The sequence below is a fragment of the Athene cunicularia genome (assembly GCF_003259725.1).
Source record: "Athene cunicularia isolate RWA chromosome 6 unlocalized genomic scaffold, athCun1 chr6_part1, whole genome shotgun sequence".
NCBI classification, from domain to species: domain Eukaryota; kingdom Metazoa; phylum Chordata; class Aves; order Strigiformes; family Strigidae; genus Athene; species Athene cunicularia.
Genome location: NW_020799105.1, coordinates 19,948,393 through 19,976,231, shown reverse-complemented (window position 1 = coordinate 19,976,231; position 27,839 = coordinate 19,948,393). Strand labels below are relative to the sequence as shown.

At 38.3% G+C, this 27,839-nt stretch overlaps 1 protein-coding gene across 1 annotated transcript in view; it reads left to right on the top strand.

Annotated features, from left to right (window-relative positions):
* The first annotated feature begins 6 nt into the window (after positions 1-6).
* CACUL1 (CDK2 associated cullin domain 1) overlaps positions 7-27,839 on the top strand; it is a 49,872-nt gene continuing 22,039 nt past the window's right edge. The window contains exons 1-4 of the mRNA XM_026851456.1: positions 7-77; positions 6,602-6,728; positions 11,206-11,308; positions 21,834-21,929. Of these exons, the coding sequence (XP_026707257.1) occupies positions 6,604-6,728; positions 11,206-11,308; positions 21,834-21,929 (324 nt within the window). The 5' untranslated portion in view covers positions 7-77; positions 6,602-6,603. The remainder of the gene's footprint in view (positions 78-6,601; positions 6,729-11,205; positions 11,309-21,833; positions 21,930-27,839) is intronic.

Here is a 27,839-nt window from a genome sequence, read left to right as displayed (position 1 = left end):
GGGGGGCGCCGCGGGCAAGGGGGGAGCCGGAGCCATCGCCGCCGCCATCAACATCAACGCCTCGACCTCCAAGTTCCGTGAGTGACCGCCCTGCCGTCCCCGCGGGGGTCTCGGGTGTATGGGGGGGGGCTTTGTCCCCGGGCGGCTCCGTCCCCCGCTACCTCCTCAGCCTGCGCTCCTCCGCCGCTCCCTGCCCCCAGCCCGCATCTCCCGCGCCTGTGGCCGGGCTGGGCTCGGTCCTACGGCGGGTCCTTTGCGTGAGGCTTGGCCCGAGAGGCTTCTCGGAACGAAATCTAATGGGTTAAGGCGCCTTGGAGGGAGAAAAGAACCTTTCTTGCACACACCCCAACTTCTGCTGCTGTTTTCCTGTCACGGCACGGTGATGTGGTAGATCTGGCTGTAGAACTGGGAGAGCGAGTGTAGGCAGGGTTTTCGACTCTACAGAGGCACTATTGCTTTTCCTGCAGCTTTTAGCTCAGGTCATGTTTTCCTGAAGACTTTTTCTTCCTGCCAAACCCGAGGGTGAAATCTCTTTGTGACGGCGGGTGGCAGTTTGTGCAGAGCCCCTGGTGTGCTACCCTGGGAGGCAGGTGTCTTGCACAGGCCTGACGAGACCAACTGGAGATGAATTTACCACCGCCCCCCCCCCCATTTTCCAAATCATCTTTTGCATGTAGCTTTTAACAGAAACGGCAAATTTGGCTGTTGAATTGCTGAGCTAAGGTTGAGGGCAGGGAAGGGAAGATTTTTTTTTTTCTTCTCATTTCAATTCTGCTTTTATTTCCAGAAGTCACAACTCTGGGCAAAATACGTTATTTTCTCTAATGGCTGTCGGAAAACTTAGATTTGGCTAGTTAAAAGTATTCCTGGAAGTATAACGTTTTAACTGCCATGATAAAATTTTGATGGGAAACACACTACTTTTTGGCTTTTATTTTTTTGGGTTTTGTTTCCACGCCTTCCTCACTGCTAGTTTGCCTGTCCAGCTTCTCAGCAGCTCAGCTCCAGAGCTGATGAGAAGCTTGGAAGTTCAGGCTTCTGGGTCCCTGCTTCTCTGGTAGCCCGGGTTTCATGGCTCTAGGCACGTTGCCAAGGCTGGCTGCTTTGAAGTTGAGGCTCCCAGACTCTGTGAGCTCTCTGGCTCTGTGCCTGCCTTGCTTGTCAAGGCTCCAGGTACCTTGGGGTGGCTCGTAAACACTTGAGACAGCCGAAATGAAATGTCGTTCGGCCTTGCTAAACTAAGCTCTTGAATTCCCAATCCAGAAATTTAGAGTCTTAGTTTTTCCTTCTATTTCAGAATGAAAGTAGTTTTCAAGCTGGATCTTCACCAAATGGGAAGGTGACTTTCCAGCTAATCTGCGATTTATGTCTGAGGGGGAGAAGAAGCAGCAGTGTGTGATTTTTTTTTTTTTTTTATTTTTTTCCCTAGAGTGTGGTTTTTGAGTTCTTTTCACTTCACAAGCATTGGTATCCCAACACAACATCTGTGTTACTGATGTTAAGTATTGTTATAAAGAAGATTAAAATTACTGTAAAATACAAAAATATCTGAGTTAAATTCATTAGAACTTTTCTGCAACTTTGTGTTGTGGATAACTTTCATGACACATGTATATGAACAGAACAAGACCAGTGAAGTCGTATGGACTGAGAAAGTACAGGAGCTGAGTTGGGATCCTGCCCGTTCTAATCCTGGCTCTGGCAGAGGATCCCTTAATCTCCTTTGTTTAGTTTTCATATATAGAAAAAGGTAGGAATGTCAGTTTTGATGTAAAAATGCAATGATGCTGTGTGTTAGATCCCCTCCTGCCTGTTCTCTTACCAATGGCAGAACATGTGTAGGGAAGCTGATTGTCAGCCTTAAACTTGATGGGAAAGTTGTCTGTTCTCCTGCTGCATGAAGAACTTGAGTTGATTGAGTAAGGACTCATGCCTTGCTCACTTCACGATGCAGAGACTTTGTCTTAGGTTATCCTACAGGTGACCTTCAAAAATGTGCATGACACATGGTTTCCAACAATCCTGTGATAAATTGGGAGTGCCTCTGATATTCAGATGGGCCTCTCCCTCTTGATTCTTTCCTCCAAAACAAAAAATCCAGTGCCTGTGTTATTACTTGCAGTGCATTGGTTTTGTTCATGTTCATAGCTGCAAACTAAGCTGTCTGGTCTAATTCAGTTGGCAGAATAATGAAGGAAGAAGTTTAGATGGAAACCCTTTAAATCTTTCTAAGGGGCCAAATCCAGTTTTTCCTTGAGATTTAGGTGAGACTGAGAATTAAAATCAGATATAATAATGTGTAGTTCATTTAATAGCTTTTCTTCTAGTTAAAGCACCTTAAGAAAATTTCCCACATTTTGGCAAACATAAATAAACCTTTATTTACAGTTCATAAGCTTCAGTCATAGTTACAGATTTCTAGAGCAATGGTGCTATGAAAAATATTTTTTTCAAAGGCCATAAGGGAGAAAATAAGGTTGAGCATTTAATACTTTAAACAAAACTCTTCTGTAATGGTAGTTGCAGTGTGTCTGAATTGTGATGAAAATCAAGAGGTTTCCTTCTGTTTTTTTCATCCTTTTCAAGCAAGGATGATTATAAATGTATTCAGTGCCAGTCCCATTTAGGGTGGGCACATGTGGCTGTGAGCGTTGGCACATCCATTAAATCTGTTGACTATCCTGTTGCATAACGCAGCTCAGTGCAGTGTATGTGCTTTGCTGTGTAGGCAAATTGTCTGATGAAGAAAAAGTTTAACGTTACTTTTACTAACCAGTCTAAAGGCAGACTGAGAAACATGCAATAAAAATAGAATAGAATTGAAAGCAAATACAGGGCAAGCTCGTAAACTTGCTAATGTATGCTAGGATGTGTCAGGCAGAGGGTATAGCAAAATCTATTGTGTAAACATGTGCATGACGGCTGAGAAAAGGGAGAGTGTAGAGCCACAGCGACAGCTACAAGTCTAGATTAGTCTGACATCTGCTTGGAGAGTTTATACACTTTGGCAAAATATTTTAGGATTGTAGGGTGCATTGCTAATTAAGCAGTAAAGCTTCGTATGTGTCACTTTGTTAGATGAAAAAAAGCTTTCTTTGATTTTTATTGTCAGAAAAAATGATAATTGTCAGACCAGTGTCTACTTTCTTGACAGGAGTTTGGATATCTGTCCTGCTCTGTCCTCTGCCTTTTTAGATATAGTTTTAAAAGAAGAATGTTTTTTATACGTGAAGGTAGGAAGCATTTCAAGTAGCTTTTCAGGTTAAGTTGTCTCGTGTAAATAACAAAGCCTACACTGTCATTTTATTTCTTTTAAGAATATTATTCTATTCTCATGTTCTGCGTTTCTTACTGTTCCAGCATCTTTTTTGAGCTATGTGTGTTTATAAGGTATTTTTATCAGTTTCACGGAGGATGTATACCTACTCTTGGGCTTTTTAAAAATCTTAGTGTTTTTTGACATTCTTCTGATTGAAGCTGATACCAAAGAATTTGCTAGCTTGGAGCAGGCTGTGTTTCAATTGTGGCTCTCATACTGAAATATCTAGGTTATGATATGAAGCTCATGCATATTCTTTTTCACTTAAATGGTTTCACTGCTGCATTTGACTTAAATGGTTTTTCTTTTGAACTTTACTGTATATGGGAAAGCAGCAGTTGCTTCTCAGGCTTGACTTGTGAAGTCTTTTATATTTTGCTGGAAAATTCCTTTCCACTCGATCAGACTGATTTCTCTCCCAGCTCCACTCCAAACTTGCTGTAGTTGGATAAAATAATGTATTCTAGCATACTTTGTTACAGAATGTCTGTGTCACTTTCCAGAAACTTAATAAATCTTGCAGAATTAAAGTCATTTTTTAGTATCACTCTTTCCTTGTGATTTGGAAATGGAGGCTGTTGGACAGATCCTTTTAAATCTTGAATCCCTAAGGTAGGCATAAACATTTAAGAATGACATCCTAAAAAGATGGAAAAGTAAAAAATTAACGACGTTTCTAAAAGGGCAGTCTGTATTTTCTTTCCAAGGATGTGTGTGATTCTTTTCTTTCCTGGTCTTGAGGTTGTTCTTGCAGTTTGTAATCGGAGGGTGCTGCTTTAAGTCATCCTTCGCTTTTTGTGTGTGTGTGTAAGCACTACCAGAAAAAAAAGGATGTTACTAACTTGTGACAGTTGTTAAAATTTTAAAGTATTTTGCTTTCTGGATTAAAAGAATAAAAATGATTGTTCAGTGTGTTGGGTTTGCATTCTTAATTATATAAATATGATGGTTGGCTTAGTTTCAGAACTAGTGTGGAAATCAAATGAAATAATCCTTGTAAGAGGCTTTTGAATAAAAATGAAGCCTTTTTAGAATGTTACTTTGAACTCATCAGTGTTTCCTATGCAAGTCTCCAGGGGCTGTTTGTAAAAGCATTTTGTCCTTTACCTGTGCAGCATTTCTAATGGGCAGGCCTTCCCGTCTGCTGCTACTTTTTTTTTTCCATATTGTAAAAAAGATAAATTGACATCTCAACAGCCTGTTAAATTATTTTGCAGTGCTCTCATTTCTTACTTGACTGTTTTCTTTCAAGTGAGTAGAGCTTATTTAATATGTTAAACCACATGTGGGTGTGATTATACATTGAAATCTTAAGACTTGGTCTAATATTTATGCTGACTTCAGTTTAATGTTTTCTGTAGAACAGAGCACTTTTGTGGAGACCCACCTTTTTTTGGGTAACAAAGTGAAAGACATGCTCAAATTTTGCTGTTGAGTGTAAGCATGAATAATAAAGCTGATACATGGAAGCTGTTCCTGAGAACATCTGCCTGGAGCCTGGGCTCTGTAAGGGATGAGAACTCAAGCGAGTCATTGTGAGACAGATGAGTAAGGGGTGGATTTACTGTCAGGTGCTGTGCTGTTCTTGACTGGATGGATGCTTTTACATAGTGGAGCTGACTTGCTGGACGTATTCATTTATGTTCTCGTAGTTGTGTACCCATACCTGTAAACTTTATCAACTTGTTAGCAAACAAGTGTCATACTTTCAGGTTGCAGGCTAGAGTTTTGGGACAGCATCCTGTAGTATTTGGTGGTGGTGACCTGCTCACTAGTCAGACATGTACTGTGTTAGGTAGATCTGTTTCTGTAGTGGGGATGAAGCGAAAGTGAACCAGTGGCTAGTTGGGTTAGGAGAGGGCTAGGAGTACTGCACTGACATTCCTCACTAAGCAAAGTTTCCGGCTGAAATACCCTAAAAAGACACACAACAGGAATCTGTAATACCTGCTCTTATATTTAGCGTTCAAACACTTTCTTGTCTTGCACCTTTCTATTCCGTGTTCTTTTTATACTCTTTTTTTTTTCATGATAACTGTTAACTGTTTTGCCTGTGTTTCCCTAGACTTCATAATGCTGCTAAAAGTGACTTACCCAGATCCTTTCAACCCCTTTTGAAAATGTTTCAGAAATCTTGCTCAACCCACCAGTGAACCTACATTTACACGTGTATTTAAAATGCAGCCCTACTCAAAATACTTCTTTTCAGTCTGGTATCTAAACTGAATTGTTAGGGGTGGGAACTGTCTTTATTCTCTGTTCCATAGAGCCCAGATGCACATGTGGAGTTCAAAAGAAGAAATGACTTTAGATTTCCTGGTCTGGATAGTTTTGATATGAACTATACCCAGTGCTGTTAGTTACTGAGGGCTTTGTTTTGAGTGGCTGCTGTGAAGCTGCGGTGGTGTGACAAGCCAGCAAGGTAGTCCTGTGAGTATGTCTCTGAAGGGAAGGTGCTAACCCTTCTACCCTGGCTGCTGTTGGAACCGAGTCACATGGGGTTAGTTCAGAAATCCTTCCTGAAAAAAGAAAGATTAAAACTCTTCTGTGTCTGAAGGCACGCTGAGTGGCTTGTACGAGAAGGTGCGGTTGGGAAGCTCAGGAGGAAAATCAGGGAGTGAGGGGAACACTGAATGCCTCCTATTCTTCCCTGTGTTGATTCTTATTTGGAAAAGGAGTATTATTGTTCCTGCTAGAAGGGGCACTGTAATACAAATCCAAAAAAGTTGCCTGGGATCCTAACTGCTGTTGAAGGCAGAGGGAGTTGCACAAGCTTTTAGGCCAAGGAAACTTCTAGTCCCACCTGAGACTTGTAAAATTAATACATCTGCTGGGAAGGAGTATTCAAAAAAAATTGCTGGGTCTTGGCCAAAGCTTCTTTTCCTGCATGTGAGGACCCAGTGTTAATTGTTGATTCTGGACTCCTACAAAGCCGTGTAATTTATTAATCTGGATTAACTACTAGACTACAGATTGGGTTTTTTAACTATTATATTGTCATACTAGAACTCCCAGGAGTTTGATTTTTCCCTGCTGCTTGGGCCTCTAAGAAATATGCAAGCACTGATTTAGCAGGTTTTCTGATTTTATTTTATTTTCTGTAAATAAAAAGGTACAAATTCAAGTCTGGGTTTTAGTTTTAGATGAGGTTATTTTAATTGAAGTGAACTGTTCCCAGTTTTTCTGGCCAGCTTATTGGTGTGATCTGAAATTGCAAAGCATTCACTTGCTTCTAATCTTTTAGCTGAAGTTACTAAATGTAGTTTTCTCTTTTTCTTGTAGTAATGAATGTTATAACAATTGAAGACTATAAGAGCACATATTGGCCAAAGTTGGACAGTGCCATAGATCAGCTTTTAACTCAGAGTCCTGGTGACTACATCCCTATCTCCTATGAACAAATATACAGGTAAGGAAATCTTAAATGCTATGATACTTTCTTTTTTTCTTTAAAGTTAAATGTTTTTTTCATGCATGTGTCATGTTTTGTATTTATGAAGAGGAAGGTGGGAAGGTTATGTAAAGTACAATATTGTTTAAATGTTTGGAATGAGTCAATAATAGATACATATCTTGACATCTCATGTTAACAGGAATAAATGCTAAAGAATTAAAATGCATAAGTGCTGAAAACATCAACATTAAAGTAAGCTCCACCACAGTGGCTTAGCATAATATATTAAGAAACTTTAACTAAAGTGTCAACATCCTTTTCCTCCAAGGGGAAGAAAAGAGTGGCATAGTAGGCATTTGACTTAATATTTCAAAAGGCTTCTTTATGATGATTAATAGGAACCAATTTGGTGCAGTAGAGATGCAGAGCTAAATGAAGCAACTGGTGCCAAGGTCCATCTATATAAACTGTCAGCTGTGTGTTTTGCATCAGGTAGATTTGGTCTGATTTCCCCCTTGCCCAGCCTTCGTGCTGCACCTGCAGTTAGATGATGACTGAAGGACTGACAGAAGGTTCAGTTCTTTGTCCGCTTTCTTGGCTGGAGAACATTTGATTTGTACCTGGCCCGGAGCTGCAGTTTGCTTTAAAAGGAATCTAGTCACACACCAGAACTGCCACGCAGACTAAGCAATAGTGGGGATGGTAGGGGATTTGCTTCAAAACCACACTGCTGCTCCAAACCAAAATGCTAAATGCTTTGGAAACCTGATGTTTCTTAAGAGACTGACTAAAATGGAAGTTTTTGTTCTGTAGGTGACAGGTATCCAGGGTGTTGGTAAATAGGATGAAAGCTGGGTAGCTGCTGCTGCATTTACTGGCCAAAATGCTGTTAGAACTCCTGGCCCTTGCCAGCAACACAACTAGTAGCACTGCTGTTGTGATTTTCTTCACCACAGTGTTGCAGCCTATGAAATAACCCTGGAAACTCGGTCACTGATTGCCATTTTTAGGGACTTTGAGCTCTGTTGTCTCCTGCCTGCTTGCTCTTAGCTCCTTTGTCTCTCTAGTTTGAAATTTTGGATTAGGGGACCAGATCAAAGAATGGCAGGTGTTTAGTCTTCTCTCTTAACTCCTGTTAAAAACTTAGATTATTTCCTCTTTCCTCTCTAAACATTTGGAACTGATGTTATTAGGACTCTCACATCAGCATATATATCAATAATTGAGTTGGTAAATTTGAACTGGGAGACATTTTGGACCTTTAGTGTAAGTAATCAAAATCCTTTTTCCTAGCTTGAAATCCCCAGTGTGCAAACAGTCGTCAGTAAGAGTTAAGCCAACATCTCCTCATAGTCATCCCTGATAAAGAGTAGGTATGCAAAATTAATGCTTTAATAGCTAGAGTAGATCTGTACCTAGTTATGATTTTCAGATAACTGCAGTTTATATTTGCCATCTTTTTACTGCTCAAAAGTTTTATTTATTAAAGGAATAATAGGTTTTAAGTTTCTCAAAGATAACCCTTATACATCAGGGCGACACTTGATGCAATACTGTAATGATGCACAGATGTCTGTTGCATGTATTTTACTAAAACAAAAGAATGCCTGTAGTTTAGTTTTGCTGATAAAGCTAGTGTATCAGTTTTTTAAGTTTTCTTTTGAATTTTATGTCTGTGGATGTAATTGTTCTGACACAACCTTATCCAACGAGGAGTTGTGTTTTTTAATTCTATTTTAAAGGATGTCCCTTTGTTTAACTTATAATCTAGACAACATAGATTGAGGATGGAAGAAAAACTCCTTTTTTACTGACTTTAATGATGTTGCTTGCCTGGAGTATTACAGAAGGCCTGTAGCAGACTTGAGGTTTAGCTCCTCTCTGCTTCCCTAGGCTAGCTCTTTAGTCTGAAAATGGGGTGTTTTTTGAAGTGGTTCAAACAGCTACATATCTTTTTATATTTTTTTTACAGTGAAACTGAGCTGAAAATACAGTGGTCTTTTTGATCGTCTTTGAGCTGACTAAAGGAATCAAGGTTTCCATAATGCAAACTCAAAATATATTATTAGATACCCAAACTACTGTATTTGACATGATCAGTGATAACTGTAGTTGTCTACTCCACAGCAGTGAAAGCTAGGAGATAACTTCAAAGGTGTGTATGCAGATATTTACTATGGATCAGTTTACCCATAAGGTATCAAAGTGTGATTAGTGACTGTTTACATTTTTGAGTCCAAAGCCTGCCTGTGCATAGTCACTTCCTATTAAAAGGGTTAAACATATTGGCAGAGATGTGAAGGAAACTTTGAGATGAGGAAAATATGAACAGCTGAGTTGTACTTCTGGCAACTGTTAGAGCTGCCTCCCAGGTACAATGCAATTAGATCGCTGTTCTTCAAGATAACTTAAAAATCTCAGATCTTCATCCCTCTCAGTAAATGCTTACCTTCTAATGTCCTGCTTGGGTCTTCCTTTTCCCCAAGGTGTTTGGTTATGCTAAAGGACTAACAAGCTACTGACTTCTTTTGGGTAATAGCAGGGCAAGGATGATTTACAGAGTCAACCCCCAATCAGGAACTGAAAACAGGATCTGAAAATGGGGAAGGAACCTCTAAAAAGAAGTGCTCAAATAAAATGTAAACACACTCTGCACGTACATGGGAAGATTGGTGTTTGACTGCAGAACGGGTTGCAGAAGTAGGTATAGCAATATTGTATGTGACACCAAGCAGATGTGTACTTTAAAATTCAGTTTAGTTATATTGTTGCAAATGAAGTGGTCAACTTGTGGAAGTGGCTATATACTGGTTAGTTATGGAGCAAACAAACGTATGGCCATTGGCTGTGGTTACCTAGCTGACTGGTTTGAAAGGGATCACAAAAATCAATCTGGCTTTTCTTATCAGTATTTCTCCCATTGGTCCAAATTAAATTGATATTTTTGCTGTTACTGCATCGTACCAAAATGTATTTGCACTTGCATGGTCCAAAATAGGATCTGCTATTGGTAGACTTCATGTGAAAGAAACAAGGATGACTTTGGCTGTTATTTAAATAATATCAAGCTACCGATACTCAATTATTTTAAAAATAGAATAGTGGGAGAGGGTGGGGTGTCTTTTGGTTTTTAAGGAATAGCATGGTTTGCCAAGTGAGCAGACTGCATAGGGATGAGTGCTGTGTTTTGGGGGATTTTTAAGTTGTCAAAGGGAATAAATACCAACTGCTAAAAGATACTGGTAATTCACTTGTAAAACCTTCCTCCAGAAGATTTTGAGGGTGGCAGTTATTGAATGAAAGTGATATCTTGGTCCCTGGAGGCTTGAAGCTGATGCCTGACCTCTCACTTGTATTAGAAAATTCCAGTAGCTTGCAGTCTACGGTTGTTTTAATCCCATTTTTGCAGTCTGTTTGTCATTGTACCACCTTCTCAGTAGAGAATTGAAAAGTCCTAATTCCCCTACAGAGACACAGTGTTGCTATACCATAGCTTTAGGCTTTTGGGGCTGTTAAAAACCTGCAGAATTCAGGTCTAGGATCTGAACCTCAATAGTTTATTTACACGTGACCCGAGGAGGAGTTTTTGGCCTATGCTGTTTGCTGTACTCTGTGCAAAGGGGGGCAGAACAGAGTTGTGAGAGGGAGATTTGTCTTGCCTAGGGTACCAGGTGAAGTCTTCATTGTGCCCCTTGATTTTTGGCAGCTAGTTTTCAAAATCCTGACTTCAAAGAATGAAAGCAACTCAAGAAAAATAAAAGCTGCTTGGTACAGATACGATTATGATGACTACCTTTATGTAACTACTTGCTGAAAGTAATGTATATATTTGTTTTACAACTGTGGTAGATATGTTTTCAATACATTGCTTTATTTTGCAGATATGTTATATTGCAGTATGAGAGCAATAAAATGTTCTTAAAAAACAAAGGTAACACTGAAGATCAGAGTTAATAGAAACAAGCCATGGAATGTAGAATTAAAGTTTTGCTGTTCTTTGTATCTTTATTATGAAAGTGTAGGGTTTTCTTAAACTTAAGTAACAAAGGTTGTAGTAACATGCTTGGGTCTGCAATTTTAGAACTTTTCCTGTTTCTTTTTAAAATGCCAGCACAGTTTTGGTTAGCCTAGAGTATGCAGTCATTTAACCTCCTTATTTTGATGGAGACTTCATTCACATAGTAGAGACAAAAGCCAGAATTAGGAGTGTGCTGTTGACAGTTATCCTGGCTGTTCTGAAGTGCACTGGTCAGAGAACTTGTAAATTAAGTGAGGTCGGGGAGGGGAATGGGACGGACACACTGGGGCTTCCAGAGGAGACTTGAGAGTCTGCTAGAGCTCATTCCAAGCTTAGAGCTGTATTTAAAAGTTCAGCAATCATTTGATTAACTCTTATTATCCTCTGAGACTTGAATAAAATATTTTGAAGTCTGTTACCCTTCATTGCAAACTGTTGTAAGTTCATTGTTTGTTCCTATATTTGTTTCTGCAGTTGTGTGTATAAGTGTGTATGCCAGCAGCATTCGGAACAGATGTATAGTGACCTAATAAAAAAGATAACTAACCACTTAGAGAGAGTCTCAAAGGAGCTGCAGGTAAGAAGCTGCACAATCTAATTCTGTCTTTCCTGGGATCTGTGGTTATATCAGAGCAGCATGTAGGTGGCACATGGAGGGGATTGCCATTAAGACTGATTTACATTAGCTTCCTAAATTGTGGACTACTTCATTCACTAAATGGCTGTCAGACAGCATACCAGATACTAGATCTGATTGTATGGCACTGATTAGCCTTAGAGATCTGAACCACGTGGAGAGCAGTGACTGAACTTGAATATGTAATATAGAATCAAAGATGAGAGTACGGGAAATCTGCAGTATAATCTAGGATGTAAATGCTTCAGTCAAACATGATCTGAGCATGATGTGGATGTCTGCCATTGCTATGTTAATCTGTATAAATGGTTTATGGTCCTGTGCATCACAAGCAGCACGAAAGGGATAATCTAAAGGAAAAAAAGGAAGTGAATTAAATATGAATTGTGAAGTATAAGTTAAGAATTATTGCATATGAAAGTTTTGTGCTATGTTTTATTCTGCATTTTTCTTGCCTATCTCTAGATGTCAGTGGTTTACAGCAGTCCTAATACAGTTTGTATATCCCTATCCTCTGCATCTTATTTGTGCATCCACGTTTGTTTTCATATCTGTTCCTTGTTGAACATTCCTTTTAGTCTACAATCTCCAGGCAAGTTCTTGAATTTGTCATTGCTGTAGCAGCAACACTGATTTATTTCCGTACAGCTTTTGTCACTTCCATAACTGATGTTTCAGTTCTGTACTGACTTCCAGTGTGTCAAGATGCCGAATAAAAAGGAACTCTGAACTACAGCAGCTCCTGTAGTGCTTCTAACAATCGATAACTAATTTCTGTCATTCAAAAGCAGTCTTACTACTTTTAACTGCATCGGGTACTTCTGGCTAAGTGTGCATTCCTATCAAAATATATAGCACCGTGATCACTCTGATGTCCTTGTTTCACTCTTTTCCCCTTATTGCTTTCCTTACAAAGAAAAATAACTGCTCTGCATTTAATGGGCACAGTCTTTGACTATAAAATATCTAGGTTGTCTTGAGCTATGTTCTTTGTTTCTCTCCTCTGTTACAATTTCTTCTTTCCTTGAGGAATGACAGCCTCACTGTTCTGTAAAAAATGGTTAGAGTAGATGGACATAGTATTTAAAAGAAAGCCTTCCATTGTTTCTGCTGAGCTGGTGCAGCCTGTACATTTTTCTTCCGCTTGCGAGAACTACGAATCATTGCAGCTGTACAGGTTTGGCCAGTTCTTGTGATACATCCTACAGTAGTGTACTGCATTACTGTGCTTTGAATTTGGGAATACCCCAGATTCCATACTCTGTGATAGTCCTTGATTGTTTCCTCTATGAAGTTTTAAAACTGTCTGAAGCAGCTGCTTTTAAAATTTGCTTTAGCACGTATGTGCATTAAATGCTTCTGTGTAAAAACAAGGCTGTCTTCTGAACATCAGCTGTTGAAAGGATAATTGAGACAACTATTTAATGCAATCTTTGTCTTGCAAAAATTTCCTTACATAGGTTAGACACGCCTTGTGGCAGGTGGCAAGAGGACTGTAGCATAACATGATACCATCTTTGAGTGTATTATGTCAGTTTTGTCTGATGCGAACGTGATTTTGGATGGTAAATCCTTTCTTTTTTTTTTTTTGAGCTGTTTGAAGTAAAAGTCACGTGCCTTAAAATTGCCCTGTAAAGAAACTGTTTTTTAACTGTGGGTTGTGGTGAAATTTACTATAATGAAATTTACTTTACTACAATATATTTTATTATCCTGATGCTTCTTTGATCTTAATACATTTTGGTAACAGTGACTTGGGGCTTATGTTGAAAATGCAGTGCTAGATCTTTACCCTAGCATAACAACAAATTACCTTTTAGATGTTGGTCACTTGGAAGTTTCTGGTTCACACAGGCAAACAATAAAAATCCCTGTATATATGCGAATCCTTTTAATGCACAATGTGGTGTTTTACTTTTTCTCACATAAACTTATCCCAACTGCCAACAATATTTAATCTAATTGCAGAGTTCTGTTTAATTGGCAGGCTGTGACTTGATGCAAGATAATTTTTTTTTTTTTTTTCATGCAGAGATGCAAATGTAGCCCACTATAAACAGGAATGTTTGTGTGAGAAAGCAGATGATCATGAAAACTGAAATGACAGGCAAATGCAATGGCTTATTCTGGACAAGCTGAGCAACTTCTTTGTGTAGAAGTGCAACAGTTTAATGTCAGGTGGATTGCAGAGTATCTTCATGTAAACAACGTGCCAGAGCAAGCTGTGTCCTACAAGAGCTGCTCATCAACAGCAAAAGCAGTAAAACTGTCAGATACCTAATAGCAGAACTGGGAGCATCTCAGGGGACCAGTCAGACTTGCTTTTGCCTGGATTTAGCCTTACTGGAGTTTGTTGTCTTTCTGCATGGCATTCACTGCAGAAATTCCCTATATTCCCCCCCACATATGCTTAGGCCTCAGCTTGCCTGACCAGCTGGCCTTGGCTGAAGTCAGCACAGTGGTGAGAGAAGTCAGTGGGGGCTCCTGAGCTGGATGTCTTAGATGATGCCACTGGGTCACACAGGGGCATGAACACACTCCTTGGTCATCCCCTGCATGACTTGTGCTCTTCCAGACTGCAAGACACCTTGTGTGGTGTTGGTGTTTGTCACCACGTGCACTCCTGAAGATCTGCTTCGCTGGTTTTTACCTAAACCCAGAAAATTTCAGTGGTGGCAGAGGTATTATGAAAATGTGGGTGGGCTGTTGGGTGTAAAGCAGTGAATGTTGCCTGCTGAGTAGTGCTACATTTAGATGAGATTTGTCCTCATCAGACCATCAGCTCTTGGGATATAGAAGGCCCCATATCAAAGACATTTCTAGCTCCCTCCTTACTATGTATGTAGGTAAATGATCTTCTCTTCAGGCTGTTTCAGTTATGGAAAGACTCCGAGCAAGGATTACCTTTCATTCAGTGTCTGACCAGCTTCTCTGCATCAGTAAGACTGAGTTTTGCCATGTAGAGCTTCCAGTAATTGAGAATTAAATTTCCCTAATTCTTGAGTTGATGAGACTTTTGGATTTTGTGTGCTTAAAAAAAGAAAAAGGTGGGTGCAGAAAATGCAAATGAACATGTTTCCTGTTGTCTTGAGGTCTGTGAAGTCTGTAGCAGACAGGTGATTTTTCCTAGATGCTTTATTTGGAAACATTTTATTGGTAATGGACATAGCCCATTATGTTGTGGTTTGAAATAATGACAGCTGTTTTTTGTGGGTAAGTGCTGAGTCATTCAGATGTATGAGGTAGTGTAGATACACAGACATATGCTTTCAAATTAAATACATCTCATTTTAAAAATGAATAAAACTATGTTTACATTAGGCACTAGTGTTTCTGGCTTAATTTATGCACTCTGATAAAGAAATTTAAAATCAAGTACTCTGCCCATTACATACCTCTTCAGCAAAAGACATTGGAAAGTATTTTAAGCATTGACAATCAAAATACACTGAGGCATTGAGCTGGCCCATGACAGCAGTAGCTTTTCTGTGCAAGTGCAGTGGAATATTTTCATTTGAGTTAGAATAATCTCTATAATTCTTCCAGGAATTGACTGACAGCAGAACAACAGTTCTTTGTCATGCTGTACCCTCCTTTTATTTAGAGAAAAGAGAAAAATGCATCTCTTTCTGTTTGTGTGTGTCATTTTTTTCGTCTTGACCAGAAACAGTTGAATTCACTAAGTGCATGTAATTTTTATGTTCGTTGAAATTAATAAGTGAGGATCAGTCTTTCTCTAAGTAAATAAACACTGTTTTTCTTGTATTGTTTCTGTTTTAAATAAAACAGAAGTGGTAGCGCTGAAACACCAGAATTTCTTGCTTAAATTCCGTCTGTCTAAAAGCATTGGATTAAATTTGAAGGCGGTTGCTGATAGAGTACTTTGTCTTTTGAACACTCCAGAGGGCTTGGGGTTTTTCTCCTCTATTACATATTAGTTATGTATGAATGTGTATGTGTGTGGGTTTTTTTATTATGAACAATATTTTATTTTTTTTTTTATAATGAGGATGACTGAACTGAGGGGTCACTGGTGTTGGTAAATAATTTGCATGGCTGCTGTGTGGCCCCCAGGCCCTGCAGATTCAGGGTCTGAACTGTGCAATGCCAGAAAGCTTTCCTGCTTCATCCTTGCAACTTCTCAGCCTTCTGTCTTGTCAGCTCTCAGACCAGTCAGTGCAGTGTATGAAAATATCTTCTCACCTATTGTTTCCTTGGAAGAATGTGCTTTGGAGTCAGGTTACTGTAAAAGCCATTCCACTATTTTGAGGACTGCCAAATCTCTGGGAACCAAGTGCCTTATATCATGTCATTGCCATCTGTTCTTAAAAATGTATCTGCTGTGGACAATCTGTTCCTTCCTTGCCTTTTACTTTCTTCTTTTCTGTCTCACATTTACCTTCCACTTGTCCCTTATGATTGTATAGAATTTTGCCATCCCATGGTGAGGAGCCTGTCATTTCCTTTCCCAACTCTTTCTGAAATACTAATCTGATAAATACAGATGCCTTACTCCAAACTTCAGATTAGGGTCTGAATTTTCTTATTTGTCTTTTTGGAACAATTGTGTAACCTTCAGCATTTCTCCTGATTACAGGAGTAACAGCAGGAAGCTTACCTTGTGAGCTTTGCATATAGTCAAGGTGGTATAAAAATGCATCCAAGTAGTGCTTTGAGGGACTGGTAAAACTGAACTTCCAACTGTGAGCAGAGTTATGTACTGGGTACCATTCATAGCAGTTCTTGATACTTCAAGGGTAATTTTACCCTGGATTGTTTTGTAGATATATTTTGTTTTCCTTCCAAGGTACACTGAGGATTCCATTACATAGTGCTATGTTGTAATTGAATGGTTAATGCCAGTCTGTAAAATAGAACTTTTGACAACATCATCTGTGTCTGGTTTTTTGTGTAAACTTAATAAATCAGATTGCTAATGAAGTTATGACTAGACTTTAGTAATGTACTTACAGGAGGCCAGATTATGTACTCCAACCACGTCAAGAAGCCCATTCTTACTACATCATTTGGGCATTGTCTGACATGGTAGCTAAACAAAAAATAGCAAGCCTTCTTCATGATTCATGTCTCCTCTTTTGTAGCATAGAAATAACACTCAAATTAGCTGTCATTAATTTGAAATTAGTTGATTCCCTGAAATAATTTCCATAATTGCAGTAGCTTCTCAAACTTATGTGGAAAACAAATCTGCCTCCCCTATGTTCTGCCTATAGAAAAGATCAGAAATAGAGGTGGAAAATGGAAATTAAGAATGTGCATTTCCTAACTTTTCTTAGTAAACATGTTAAATGTGTTTCTTAAAGTCCCTTTGGGTCAACTGCATGGTCTTTTAATATCGATATTATTTAAAAGAAGAGACTCAGAATGGCCATTTATCTGGTCCATAATATTTAAAAATGAAAAAAACCCCAAACCCAACCCCAATATCCAGTGCCATGGGGATTTATCTGTCAGTTTTGCTGGGGGAACATTGCTTCACTGTGTGTGAAACAAGCCTTTACTGCTGTCAATCAGATCAAATGAATGATCAGTATTAGAACACAGATGGCAGACACCAGAAGTGTTAGAAATGTGTGCATCTTTATGTTTGGACATCAAAAAGATGGCTTTTGACTTGAGGTGGAGGTAGGGGTCACCATATTGCCAGAATTGCAATCAAACGTGACGTTGTCACACGTGAGCTAACCTGAGAAGAGCATCCCTGCCTGCAGCTTTTTGAAAAGGCTTGTATTCCTGTAGTCATTTTTAGTTCCTTGCCACACTACACTGGGTGCTGCAGACCCTGATAAAAATACAGAAAGATATAAAAAAATACGGCACAAATGAGTGTATTTACTAAATGTAGAAGATTCTGAAGATTTCTTACTATGAAACATAGTTTTAATGGTCCTTAGATGCAATCTCTTTTTGTTTTACAAACATGCAGAATGGAAATGAAAACATGGTCTAAGTCTGCTACGGTGCTCTAAGACAATGATACGAGGCTGTGTCAGGGTCCTGTAGAACTTTGAACAGTTTTGTGTGCAGACCAGAATGGGAAGACACAGCCTTTGAATGAATTGTACTTTGGCTTAATGTCTCTTTTTTTAAAAAGTTTTAATAGTACCCTTGCTTAGTGAGGTAGACCTGAGCATCATATAAATTGTCTGCAAGGCAAAGTAAACAAATTACATTTTCTTGAGAGAACAGAAACTGGTTTAAGAGACTCGAACCACGTACGTGAATAGCAGGTTAATTTGTGCAGTCGTAGCTGTTCTCCCTTTTCACTTGGCAGGCTTGAGAGAGATACTGCAGCGTGTATGCTGGCATTTTGGCAGTGAGCATGGTCCCAGTAAAATGGAACTGCCCATTCAATGTAGGAATGTAAGCTTTACTGAATATATCGCTGACTGTACCAGATGACCATTCATAAACAGATTAATAACTTTGTGTTCCTCAAGCAAAGAACTGTTGTCGCTGTTTCTTTCTTGTGAGCCATTCCTGAGTTGTCCTGAGCCAGCAGCATGTCTTCTGGTTTCATATGTATGTTCAGTTAAAGAACGATATTCTTTATGAACTAGTTTTCACACTGGAAAAACCCCACATCTTTTTCATATATACAGTTTCTTGCCCACAAGTTCATTAGAATGCCTAGATATTAGATTTCAAATAAGGGAAGGGTAATTCCGTATACTGGGTCTCTAATTGCTTGTTTTGTTTAAGATATCTCTTACATGTCATCCTTTCTCAAATGCGTTTTCTTGTTCCTTCTCATTTCTCTTGGTGCTGAGATGTCCACTATGGTGTTTGAAGAGATTAAATGATGTCTTTATCATCAGCCATATTGTTTTATGCTAAGAAGTTGTCAACTCAGAACCAAGCTGAAGATGTTAAGCAAATGCAACTGCATCAAACTTGAGAAAACTGACCAAGTGTTCAGTGCTCCTGTGCACAGACACACTGTATGGTTGCTACAGGAAAACTTCTTAACCTGATGAATAGTAGATGAGAGCAAATGTAGGAGAGGATTTAAGCTGTCTCCCTGTATAGAGTGTCTTAAAAAAAAACCCCAAAACTGAATTGATATTTTCATAGGATTCTGGATGGGGAGTGAAGGAATGGAGGATCCTCTTTCTTCCTGGTAAAACCTTAGTCTAGCAGTATATATATATATTTTTTTTTTTTTCTTTGAATTGCTTTTGTAATACATCCCTCAGGTAAGATAGGAGTGGATTTAAATACTTAGTATATTTTTGAGGGGTTGTAAGAAGTAAATATCATGCTTAATTCCACCTCTTCCCCCATAATTAAAGTACCTGAAAGTACATGCTGACTTTTCTGGACTAGGACCAAGAGTGACAAATGTCAGCCTAAGCAGTTTGTGGTTTTTTTTTTTTTTAAATGATAGCTATAGCTGAGTAAATACAGATTTTTAAATGTAAGGTCTACTCTAATGATGGCTATTTAATAGAAAAATCTTAGCAAGATCTATTTGTCAATTTGATGTCATGCACTGCTTTTTAGCTTGTAAAATTTATGTAGTTTATATAAAGCTTGTCCCACTCCAGTTACTGTCTTATGTGAATATAGAGATGTAGAGAGAGTTCCTATGCTCAACCAAGTAATTGATTTCTGTCTAGCAGTTTTGAGCAGCCATACAGTAACAGTGTAAGGAGCAGAAAACAGATGGTTCAGTTTTCCCCACACAGATTACGATAATTCATAGATGAGCTGTGAAAATACTATTATTGATTTCTCTTTGGCTTGTTTTTTTTGTTAGTTTACAAGTCAAGCAATGAGTAGGGACAGTTTGATTGTAAGGAGATTTTTTTTTTTTAATTTTTTTTTTTTTTTAGATAAGCAGTGTCAGTATGTGCTTTCCTGTTAGTGTCTTGACTGTTGAGGCTCAACATGAAACACTGTCAGGAGAAAAAGACTGAAAGGTAACATCTCATGCTGATAAAGTGGTTAACACTATGATTTTGCATTCCAAAGATTAAGACCAAGGCCTGATATTTTCCTGACACTAGTGAGTATGTCCCCGGAAGCTGTCAGGACTTTTCTTAGCTTTTATGTCTTTAAAGAAATTGTTTTCCCCTTGGTTACAAGGTGGTGGTGGTTAACAGCTTCCAGGTGTCCTTCCATTAAAGGACCCTTGAGGTTGTTATCACAGCTGGGTGTGCAGTTGTTCCCTCTTAAAACATCTCTCTTAATGTGACAGGCTTTGTGAGGTGGGCTAGCAGTTTTCATCTTCAGTGGAGGAAAAAGATGCCAATCCTTAATGTCTGCTGTAAAAAGAGTGGCAGCCTGGCTGTACACCATTGCCTAGAGTCTGTTCATGGGATTAAATCACACGTTGTCCAGATGAGTTCTCTCTCTGTTTTTTTTTTTTTTTTTTTGTTTTGTTTTGTTTTGTTTTGTTTTGTTTTGTTTTGTTTTTTTTGAGAAGTGCAAACTGTCACTGAGAGTAGAGTGGTGCCCTGTGTCAGGCTATGGTCTCCTTTTGTCTGGCGTGTTCCTTGAAGTAGAATTTTCCTTTTTCTTTAATCTTAGAAGCTGTGTACCAAGTCTTTACAAATCAGAGTATATCCATATTTAAAGTTGAGGTTAAAAAGGAGTGAAGCAGGAATAAATACTGCTTAGAGATGCGGATTTCATTGCATGCTATTTGCAACAAATTATATATGTAACTATATATGAAAGGGAGTCCTTGGAGTTCATAGCCACTTCTATACATTGTTGGCATTTTGAACAAAAATTTGGCCACCCCTGAGAACTGCATCTGCAATAAGATTATAAACTTATGATCAAAATGAGGAATAACCATATATAACCTTTGGCAACAGCATATGGAATAATACTCTTTATTCCTCTGCCAGTTTTGCTTTCCTTTCTGAAACATCTGCTCTGTATTGATGTTTTCTGTGAAAATTACCCATGTGTCCATTAAGCATATTAAGGAGGGAAAGAAAAGAAACTAGTTTAAAGGAAAAAAAAAACCAAACCCTTTTAGAAATTTAGAATACTTAATAGAGCAAAAAGTCAACATAAATTCTAACTGTTCTCTCAGAGCCCCTGGTGAACATACATACAAAGGTTGAAAAATCTGCTTCATAAAGATAAGAGCTTTAAGTTCCAATAAGGTAGTCGAGGTGCAGGTAGCCTTGAGGATTTCTCACATCACAGTTTTTTGGCTTTATAAAAAACTTTGAGCTTGTTTTCTTGCAAGGTCCCAGCCACTGCTGCATTCTCCATTCTCTTTTGGCTTGGCACTGTCACAGAGGAAAATGGTGCAAGGGAAGAGAAATTCTGCTTCTCATTAGCAAGCAACACTTTGTCTTTGGGTGTGTATAGGTGTATATATGTATATGAACAGTAGAAACTCGGGCATCTACCCACCCCCCTGTGAAGAGACCATAGTAGGGAAAGCAGGAGGAGTTGGGCCAGAGGCAGAGCACGGTACGTGGGTGTATTGGAATGGAGAGGGGAATAGTGGAGGAACACGTTACCCCAGCTTCACTTCAGTCCCTGGGTGTGTAAGTGCACTCCTGAATGCTCTAACGCAGCTCCCCTACATCCCTCCTAATAAATACTTACAAAAGAACAGTGGTTAGCACTTCCCATTTCTCAATTTAACTTAGCTTGCTGCAGAACAGCTCTTTTTAGCTTCCTTATTTCCTTCTCGGGGAAAGATGGTATTGTACACAGAAAATAGCAGCTGTCACTGTGGGCTCTACAAGGCCTATTGTAAAGTTGGCACGTTTGGGTTTTGTGTAGCAAAGTTTTCCTTGGGGCTACAGGTTAATTCTGTGTGTTGGAGCACTGCAGTAGGTTTTTTGTGGGCCTGATCTGGAGTGCAGGATGCCAGAAGTGGGAGCTCTATCTGAAGGCATTGCTTCATAGTCCCACCAGCTCCACACCCTGAATACTTGACTTGCCTTAGGTGACCCAGCAAAAACTGAAAATTGCTTTCTGTTGAAGGACAGTGCTCCCTGCAGCTGGAGGATGAGCCGCTTGCCAGCTCAGATGCAAAGCAGCAGCTTTATGCCTCCCTGCTCTTTTGGAGTAAAATCTTGCAGGGGGGTCGGAGCACACACCGCAGCTGAAATTTGATTATGGATTCTAGGTGTGACAGTGCTTTCAAAATGAAGGTCTGGTCTTTCATAAGTGTTTTTATTTGCATATGCTAAATGCTAGTTTGTACAGGCATACTGTATTCCTTATTGAATGGACCTTTTGCTGGGCACTGATACATAGTCCTAGGCAAAAACCACTTACTGAAGAAAACTGGTTTTGCTGGAGGGAGTTATAGCAGAAACTCTGGAATGATGTGTGGCTTGCTTTGTGTGGACTTAGTGTATCAAATACTTTGTAGTTTTTTGAGCTTGCTATGAAAGCATAGCCCATACTGTTCCAGATCTTTCTCTTGTTCAAATTACAACCTGACTTTTACGGTTTCTTGCAGGCCAGCCCTCCAGATCTCTATATTGAAAGATTTAACGTAGCTCTTGGACAGTATATGGGAGCATTGCAGAGCATTGTGCCTCTTTTCATATATATGGTAAGTTTTAGAAAATTCTTTTCAAATAAAATATGTCCATACACAAGATGCTGACTGAAAGTGAAAAGAATAAAATGCAGCTATAATGATTTTAAATTTGTAGAACTTATGATTCATGCCTGGTTTTGCTACCTGCATAACAGTACTGATCAAACTGTGTGGGAGAGGAAGGGGAAGCCATGCTTTTAAACTCAGAGTTTTGCAATTGGTTTCTGCCCTAATATTTCCTTCCTGGGAGTGGGGGGAATGGTTTTTTTATTTTGATTATAAAAAAGCCTTCCCACATAGTTAGGTGAATACATACATATTTTTGAACAGGGATAGTTTATCGGCTTGCTCTATGTTGGCTTGGTAATTTGGACAGGCTACAAAGGTGATTGTTTCTTGCTTTTAAACTGCACAGATTCAGACAAGACAAATGTCTTGAAAATGTCTGTGTCACTTGATAAAGCAGTTGAGAGCGTTGACTGGAGAAAGACAAACTTAACACTCATGGCACTGTCAGGCATACTTGCGGAGGTTCAGAAACCATTGGCTATAAGTGGTTGTCATGCTGATTTTGTAATGTACAAGTTTTCTATACCTCTGAAGAAGTTCATAATTTGCGTTGTTTTTGTTAAAGTGCCAAGACGTTTAATTGGGTTTTTTATGGTAATGAATAACTCTAAGCTTGAAATTTACCCTTTTCCCAGAAACTCTCCTTGCATTAACATCACTTAGAAATAAAAATTAAAGTAGTATTTGTTGGGAAAGACACCTTTTTTTTTTTTTTTTTTCCTTTTTAAAGAAAAAAGATGAAACTGATTTAAATGAAAGAAACCTAGGACTCTACTATCATTTCTAGTTTCCCACAGTTCGGGATGTATTTTCTAGAAGGATCTACTGTTTTGGTGAATGCACCTGAAATGCGTAATTTGCTGTTGTCTTTCAGCGTAGTATCACCTTTTAGATTTGTTGCATTAAAAGGGGGATTTGTCTTTCTTGAACTGGGTGTCTTCCAATATACTCTTTAGTTAATGCAGAATGAAGTCTGTTGCTACAGCTTCACTTGTAAGCTAAGGGATGTGTTCCTGGTCGTGATTTTTACTTTTCTCCTGCTTCTTGTTATGAAATGCTGGGGGAAAACTAGGAAGAGACTTTTTTCCCCCCTATTGCATTCAGATATTTTTACATGTTAGCCATATTTTTTCACCTATGTATGCTTGACTTGTTTATTGCAGACAGGTGATTAGGCAATCTCATAATTTAATATCCATTTATAAATGGAGATAAGCTGTTCAAGTGTGTACTTCTATCAAATGCTCAAATCTGTTACCGAGGTTGTTCCATCACAGAGGTCAAAATCTATCCTTAATATACAAGACTGCAGTAACTAACATAAAAAATGTTCATGATAGACATAAAACCACACATTATAAGCTTATAAACCATTATAAGCTTTGTCTATGTGTTCAGACAAGGTATAATTGCTGAACAGATTTCCATACCTATCTTCATACACGGTTGTGACATAGTGCTTGTATCTTCAGATGAGGAGTGCTCTGTATCCCACTGCTTCCTGTTTAGAGTTTGAGTATAACTGATCTCTGAACATAGTGGAAATGGTTAATGACTAATAAACAGACTTGTAGAATGAATAGTTAGACAGTTGGGGGCTTTTTTTGAGAACAAAGTGAAAATATCATTTTAAAGGAGAAGATTCTTTAAAGGATGACTAGTGATTTGTTCAGGCAGTAAAATTCTGTTCCAGCAAAAACTTTCTCATTTAAGTGACTTAAAGTTAGGCCTGAGAGTTACCATAAAATAGTTTGGGTTGGGAGGGACTTCTAAAGATCATCTAGTCCAAACTCCCCTGCAATGAGCAGCAACATCTTCAACTAGATCAGGTTGGCCAGAGCCCAGTCCAACCTGGTCTTGAACGTTTCCAGGGATGGAGCATCTACCACCTTCCTGGGTAACCTGTTCCAGTGCTTCACTGCTCTCATTGTAAAAAAAAAAAAAACCAAAAAACCCTTATATATAGTTTTTAAGTTTAAAGCCATTATCAATTGTCCTATTGCTACAGGCCCTGCTAAAATGTCTGTCCCCATCTTTTATAGACCACCTTCAGGTAGAGTTAGTGACTTACGTGTTAGTTCCTCTTGCTGCCAAACACAATGCTGATTTGGCTCAGCTATATAGCTGGTTTTGAAGGCTAATGCTAAATTAAGTCTCATACTTTTTCTGTGAAATCATTTATTAATCAGTGTTGTGCATGATGTGGAAAATATCTCTAGGGAAGTCAGGATGAAGAATGTTTGTCTCATTTTTTTTCTGTATGCGTATGGAAGTATTCTTATATACAGCTACTCTTGCAGTTTTACACTGAAGTGGCTCATCAATTTTTCTCTCATGCAGCAGCAGTTTCCTTTATTTTGACAAGAAAATACAATTAAAAACAATCGCAAGAGGTGAAAGCCCAATTATTCTACAGTATAAATTATAGCCTTGCAGTTACTTTAATAGATACTTTCAGTGTATTTTTAACTGACGAGGACTAAGTTGTTGAACTCTGCCTTTTTCTCAGAGATGGCAGGGCTCTCCTTTTTTGGTAGTGATGTGATTGCTTTAATCAGGAGTTTCTAAGGCTGTTGAGCTTCACTGATAAACTATGTTCTGAAAGGATAATTATATTGTTGCTTAGCAAAACTTTAAATATGCTTTTAAATATTTAAAAATCTATGAGGCTGAGGAAAACCTAAAGGTGTTTTGTACAACTAGAACATGTTTTTGTGCCTTGGTAGCCAAAAAAGGGATAGTATTTTGCCTTAGGATTAGTCCTGTGAGTTTTGATATCAACAGCAGCACTTTTCTTCTTACTCTTGATATGTATCAAACCATATTAATTTCTTAACCTGCTTGTATGTGGTGACCAAGGTGTGTTTCAAAGCTTTTCTTGAGTGATGGTTGAGAGGGTTGACTTTGCAGTTGAGGGAGTTTTCTTTTTCCTCCTTTTGCTAAGAGCACTAGTGACTTTCTTTTTCACCTGGTGATGAATTTTTCCAGTCTTACGCTGCTACATTGGACTTTTCAGGAAAGCGTGGAGACTCAAAAGCACTTCTGTCCTTCCAAAATTCTGTGGGTTTAAGCTTTTTGAAAATTCTGGAATGTAACTGCAGATTAAGCAAATTAAATTGCAATTCAATTTAGCACAAGGTACTTTATTCCTAAAAATAATTCCTAGTGAATAACTGTTTGCTTTGTAAATCTAGATGAGGTTATTCTGGATACCTACAGATTTTTACATATCACAGTATGCTGCACACATGAATGAATAAAAATCATATTTCCACTTCAAGAAAAATTAAAATCAGCATTTAGATGATACACTTCTTTCTAATAGGCTTTCAATTGTTAATTATACTTAGATATGTAGCTGAAAATCTGTTATCTTGTGGCATTAAATGAGCCTAACATTTGTGAGCATTGTGGTTTTAAGATAACTAAGAATTTTGTCATTGCTTCTAAAATATTCCTATTCTTACTGGGTGGTATTGCACTTCATTGCTTATTAGCTAGAGGGCTTTTTGTGTGTGTCTGTACACAAATATATGTGAGTATATGTGGATGAAATAAGAGCTCATACTGACTTTCCTCTTTCAAGTATTTATTGCTCTTCTCTTAATATCAGCATAATGATTGCCAGATTGCTTTATGATATGGTGGTTTGCAGAAGAAATGCTTGTATCATATCTGACTTTATCAGTTATTGCTATCTGCTTATCTTTTACCTGAGGCCTTCAGGTGACTTGACACACTTTTCAAGAAATACTGATACAGCCTAGGTAGTAACATATCATACAGAAAATATTCCTGTTTTTCCACTAACAAGAATGGGGAAGGTGACAGCTCTTTTGCTGTCTCCTTTCAGCACTGTGGATTGGTACTGACATACTTGTGTTAGGTCACTTTTTCAGTGTCTCTTTAAATTCATGCAAGTGTAACATCTTTTTGGAAAGGTGTTTCCAGGTGGGAAAATGTGAAGAGATGTTCTGTGTGTAAGTAATGTGTTGTAACTCTTCTTCTTGAAACTACTGCGGTATTTTTGGGGTTTTTTTGTTTTGTTTTTTTTTTTTTTAGTTATAAAACTTAAGGTATAGGCTTTCCAACTCTTAAACAAAAGAAAGCGTCACAGTTTGCATGTCATCAGCTACTTTTAATGTAAGAAGTTCTGGAGGCTAGGAAAAGAACAGAGTAAGTTGTTTCCTTAGCTGGGTGCATTTCATCTGTCAACTCGTAAGAATCAGAAGTTGTCCTAAGAATCTGATATTGTTGAGATAAGAAGGTGACGCCGTCAGGTTTGGTTCGGGTCAGTAGACTTGTGCTGGGGTGCTCTGGTCAATCCTGTGTGTGGCACCAGTGGAAGCTCGAGGTGGAAATGATTTAGGAAGTTAGGTCTGATGAAAGGCTGTAGTGTGGTGTATACCTTAACACTCCCCAGAAGATGTGAATTTCTGTTGCAATGGCAATTCACCATTCATCAAAAACATTGCAAATGAAGTTAGTCTGTTTCTTACAAAACAGGTTATTCTGTCTGCAGAGCCTTTCCCTCAATCTCTGCTCAAAGAACAGGCCCACGTAAGGGAGAAACAACTGATTAGCATCCCTTGATAAAACCTCTACAGGTAGGATAGCTTCAGGGAGGTAACTGGCAGTGGGAAGTTACTAAATGTTTAAAACTTCTTAAGATTGTTATCCATCAGTGCAACAAACCTAAACTTCAGTAGGGGCATGTATTCAGCCCTTGGGTTGTCTTTGTTCTAACAGGTTCAGTTTTCATTAAAGGTAAATAACTGCTGATGAATGCTTGCCTTGAAAATTTAAGTGGCTTCTGCATGACAGTTTATTATGGTGTGTGTGTATAGTTTTGGTAATGGCCAAGAGAATGAGTTTCATAAAATAAATGTGAAGATTGCTCTAATAGTGTTCCAAGGATTTGTTCCAATTATAAATGCTTTAGTGAATAGGAGAACTTGATTTAAAGTGTGGAAAAACCTTTCTCCCTTAAGAGATCCCTTTATAAATCTCTAAGATAAGTCTTCCAGTTATTTTTGATTAAGTTGATTTTCTCTTACAGTTTCTATTTAACTCTTTTACATAAATTGTCCAGATGAATTCAGTTGGTCTATTTCCATGTTAGTGTTGTAACAATAGGAGATTTATCTTGAAACAATTATTTTTTTCCAGCATTTAAACCCCACCTATGAATAAAATAGAGGCAAGAAATCTTACTCTCTGTTGCAGGCTGAGAACTGAGGAATGACACCAAATAGTGCATTAGGTATAGAGGCCCTGAAGGAGCTCATGAATAGAATTTCCTTTGAGGGCAGAAGAGGTGAATTTATTATTAATGCTGAGTATGTCAAGATAATTGAATCCTAAAAATTTTAAGGTAGTTCTGTTTTGTATAGATTTGTATATATCCCTTATTTCCACAGCTGATCAATTCTGATTAGCTATCCTCTGAGATTATTGATGAACCACAGAAGTGGATAGCTCTACTGATGATTCATTATTGTAACATACGTATTTTAATGGTTTAATCACTTTTAGACATTAGTAGAAATGCTTTCTTTGTAATAAATGTGATGTCTAGCCCTATTTTGGTGTTAGAGTGTTTATAAAGTCCTAAATTGAAGCATTTTTTTTTTCTATAAACTCCCCAGTTTGGATCAGTGTAGAGATATATCTATAGATACAGGGGAAAAAAAAAAGCATGCCTGCATGTGAGTTTGTTACCAATAGTACCACATGCATTCTTAATTTTAAATACATGGTTTTTGGTTGTACAAGAATGTTATATTTTGTATAAATGGCAGTCACCAAGGAAGCACTTTACATATCAAATATTCTACAGCTTTAAAATTGTGA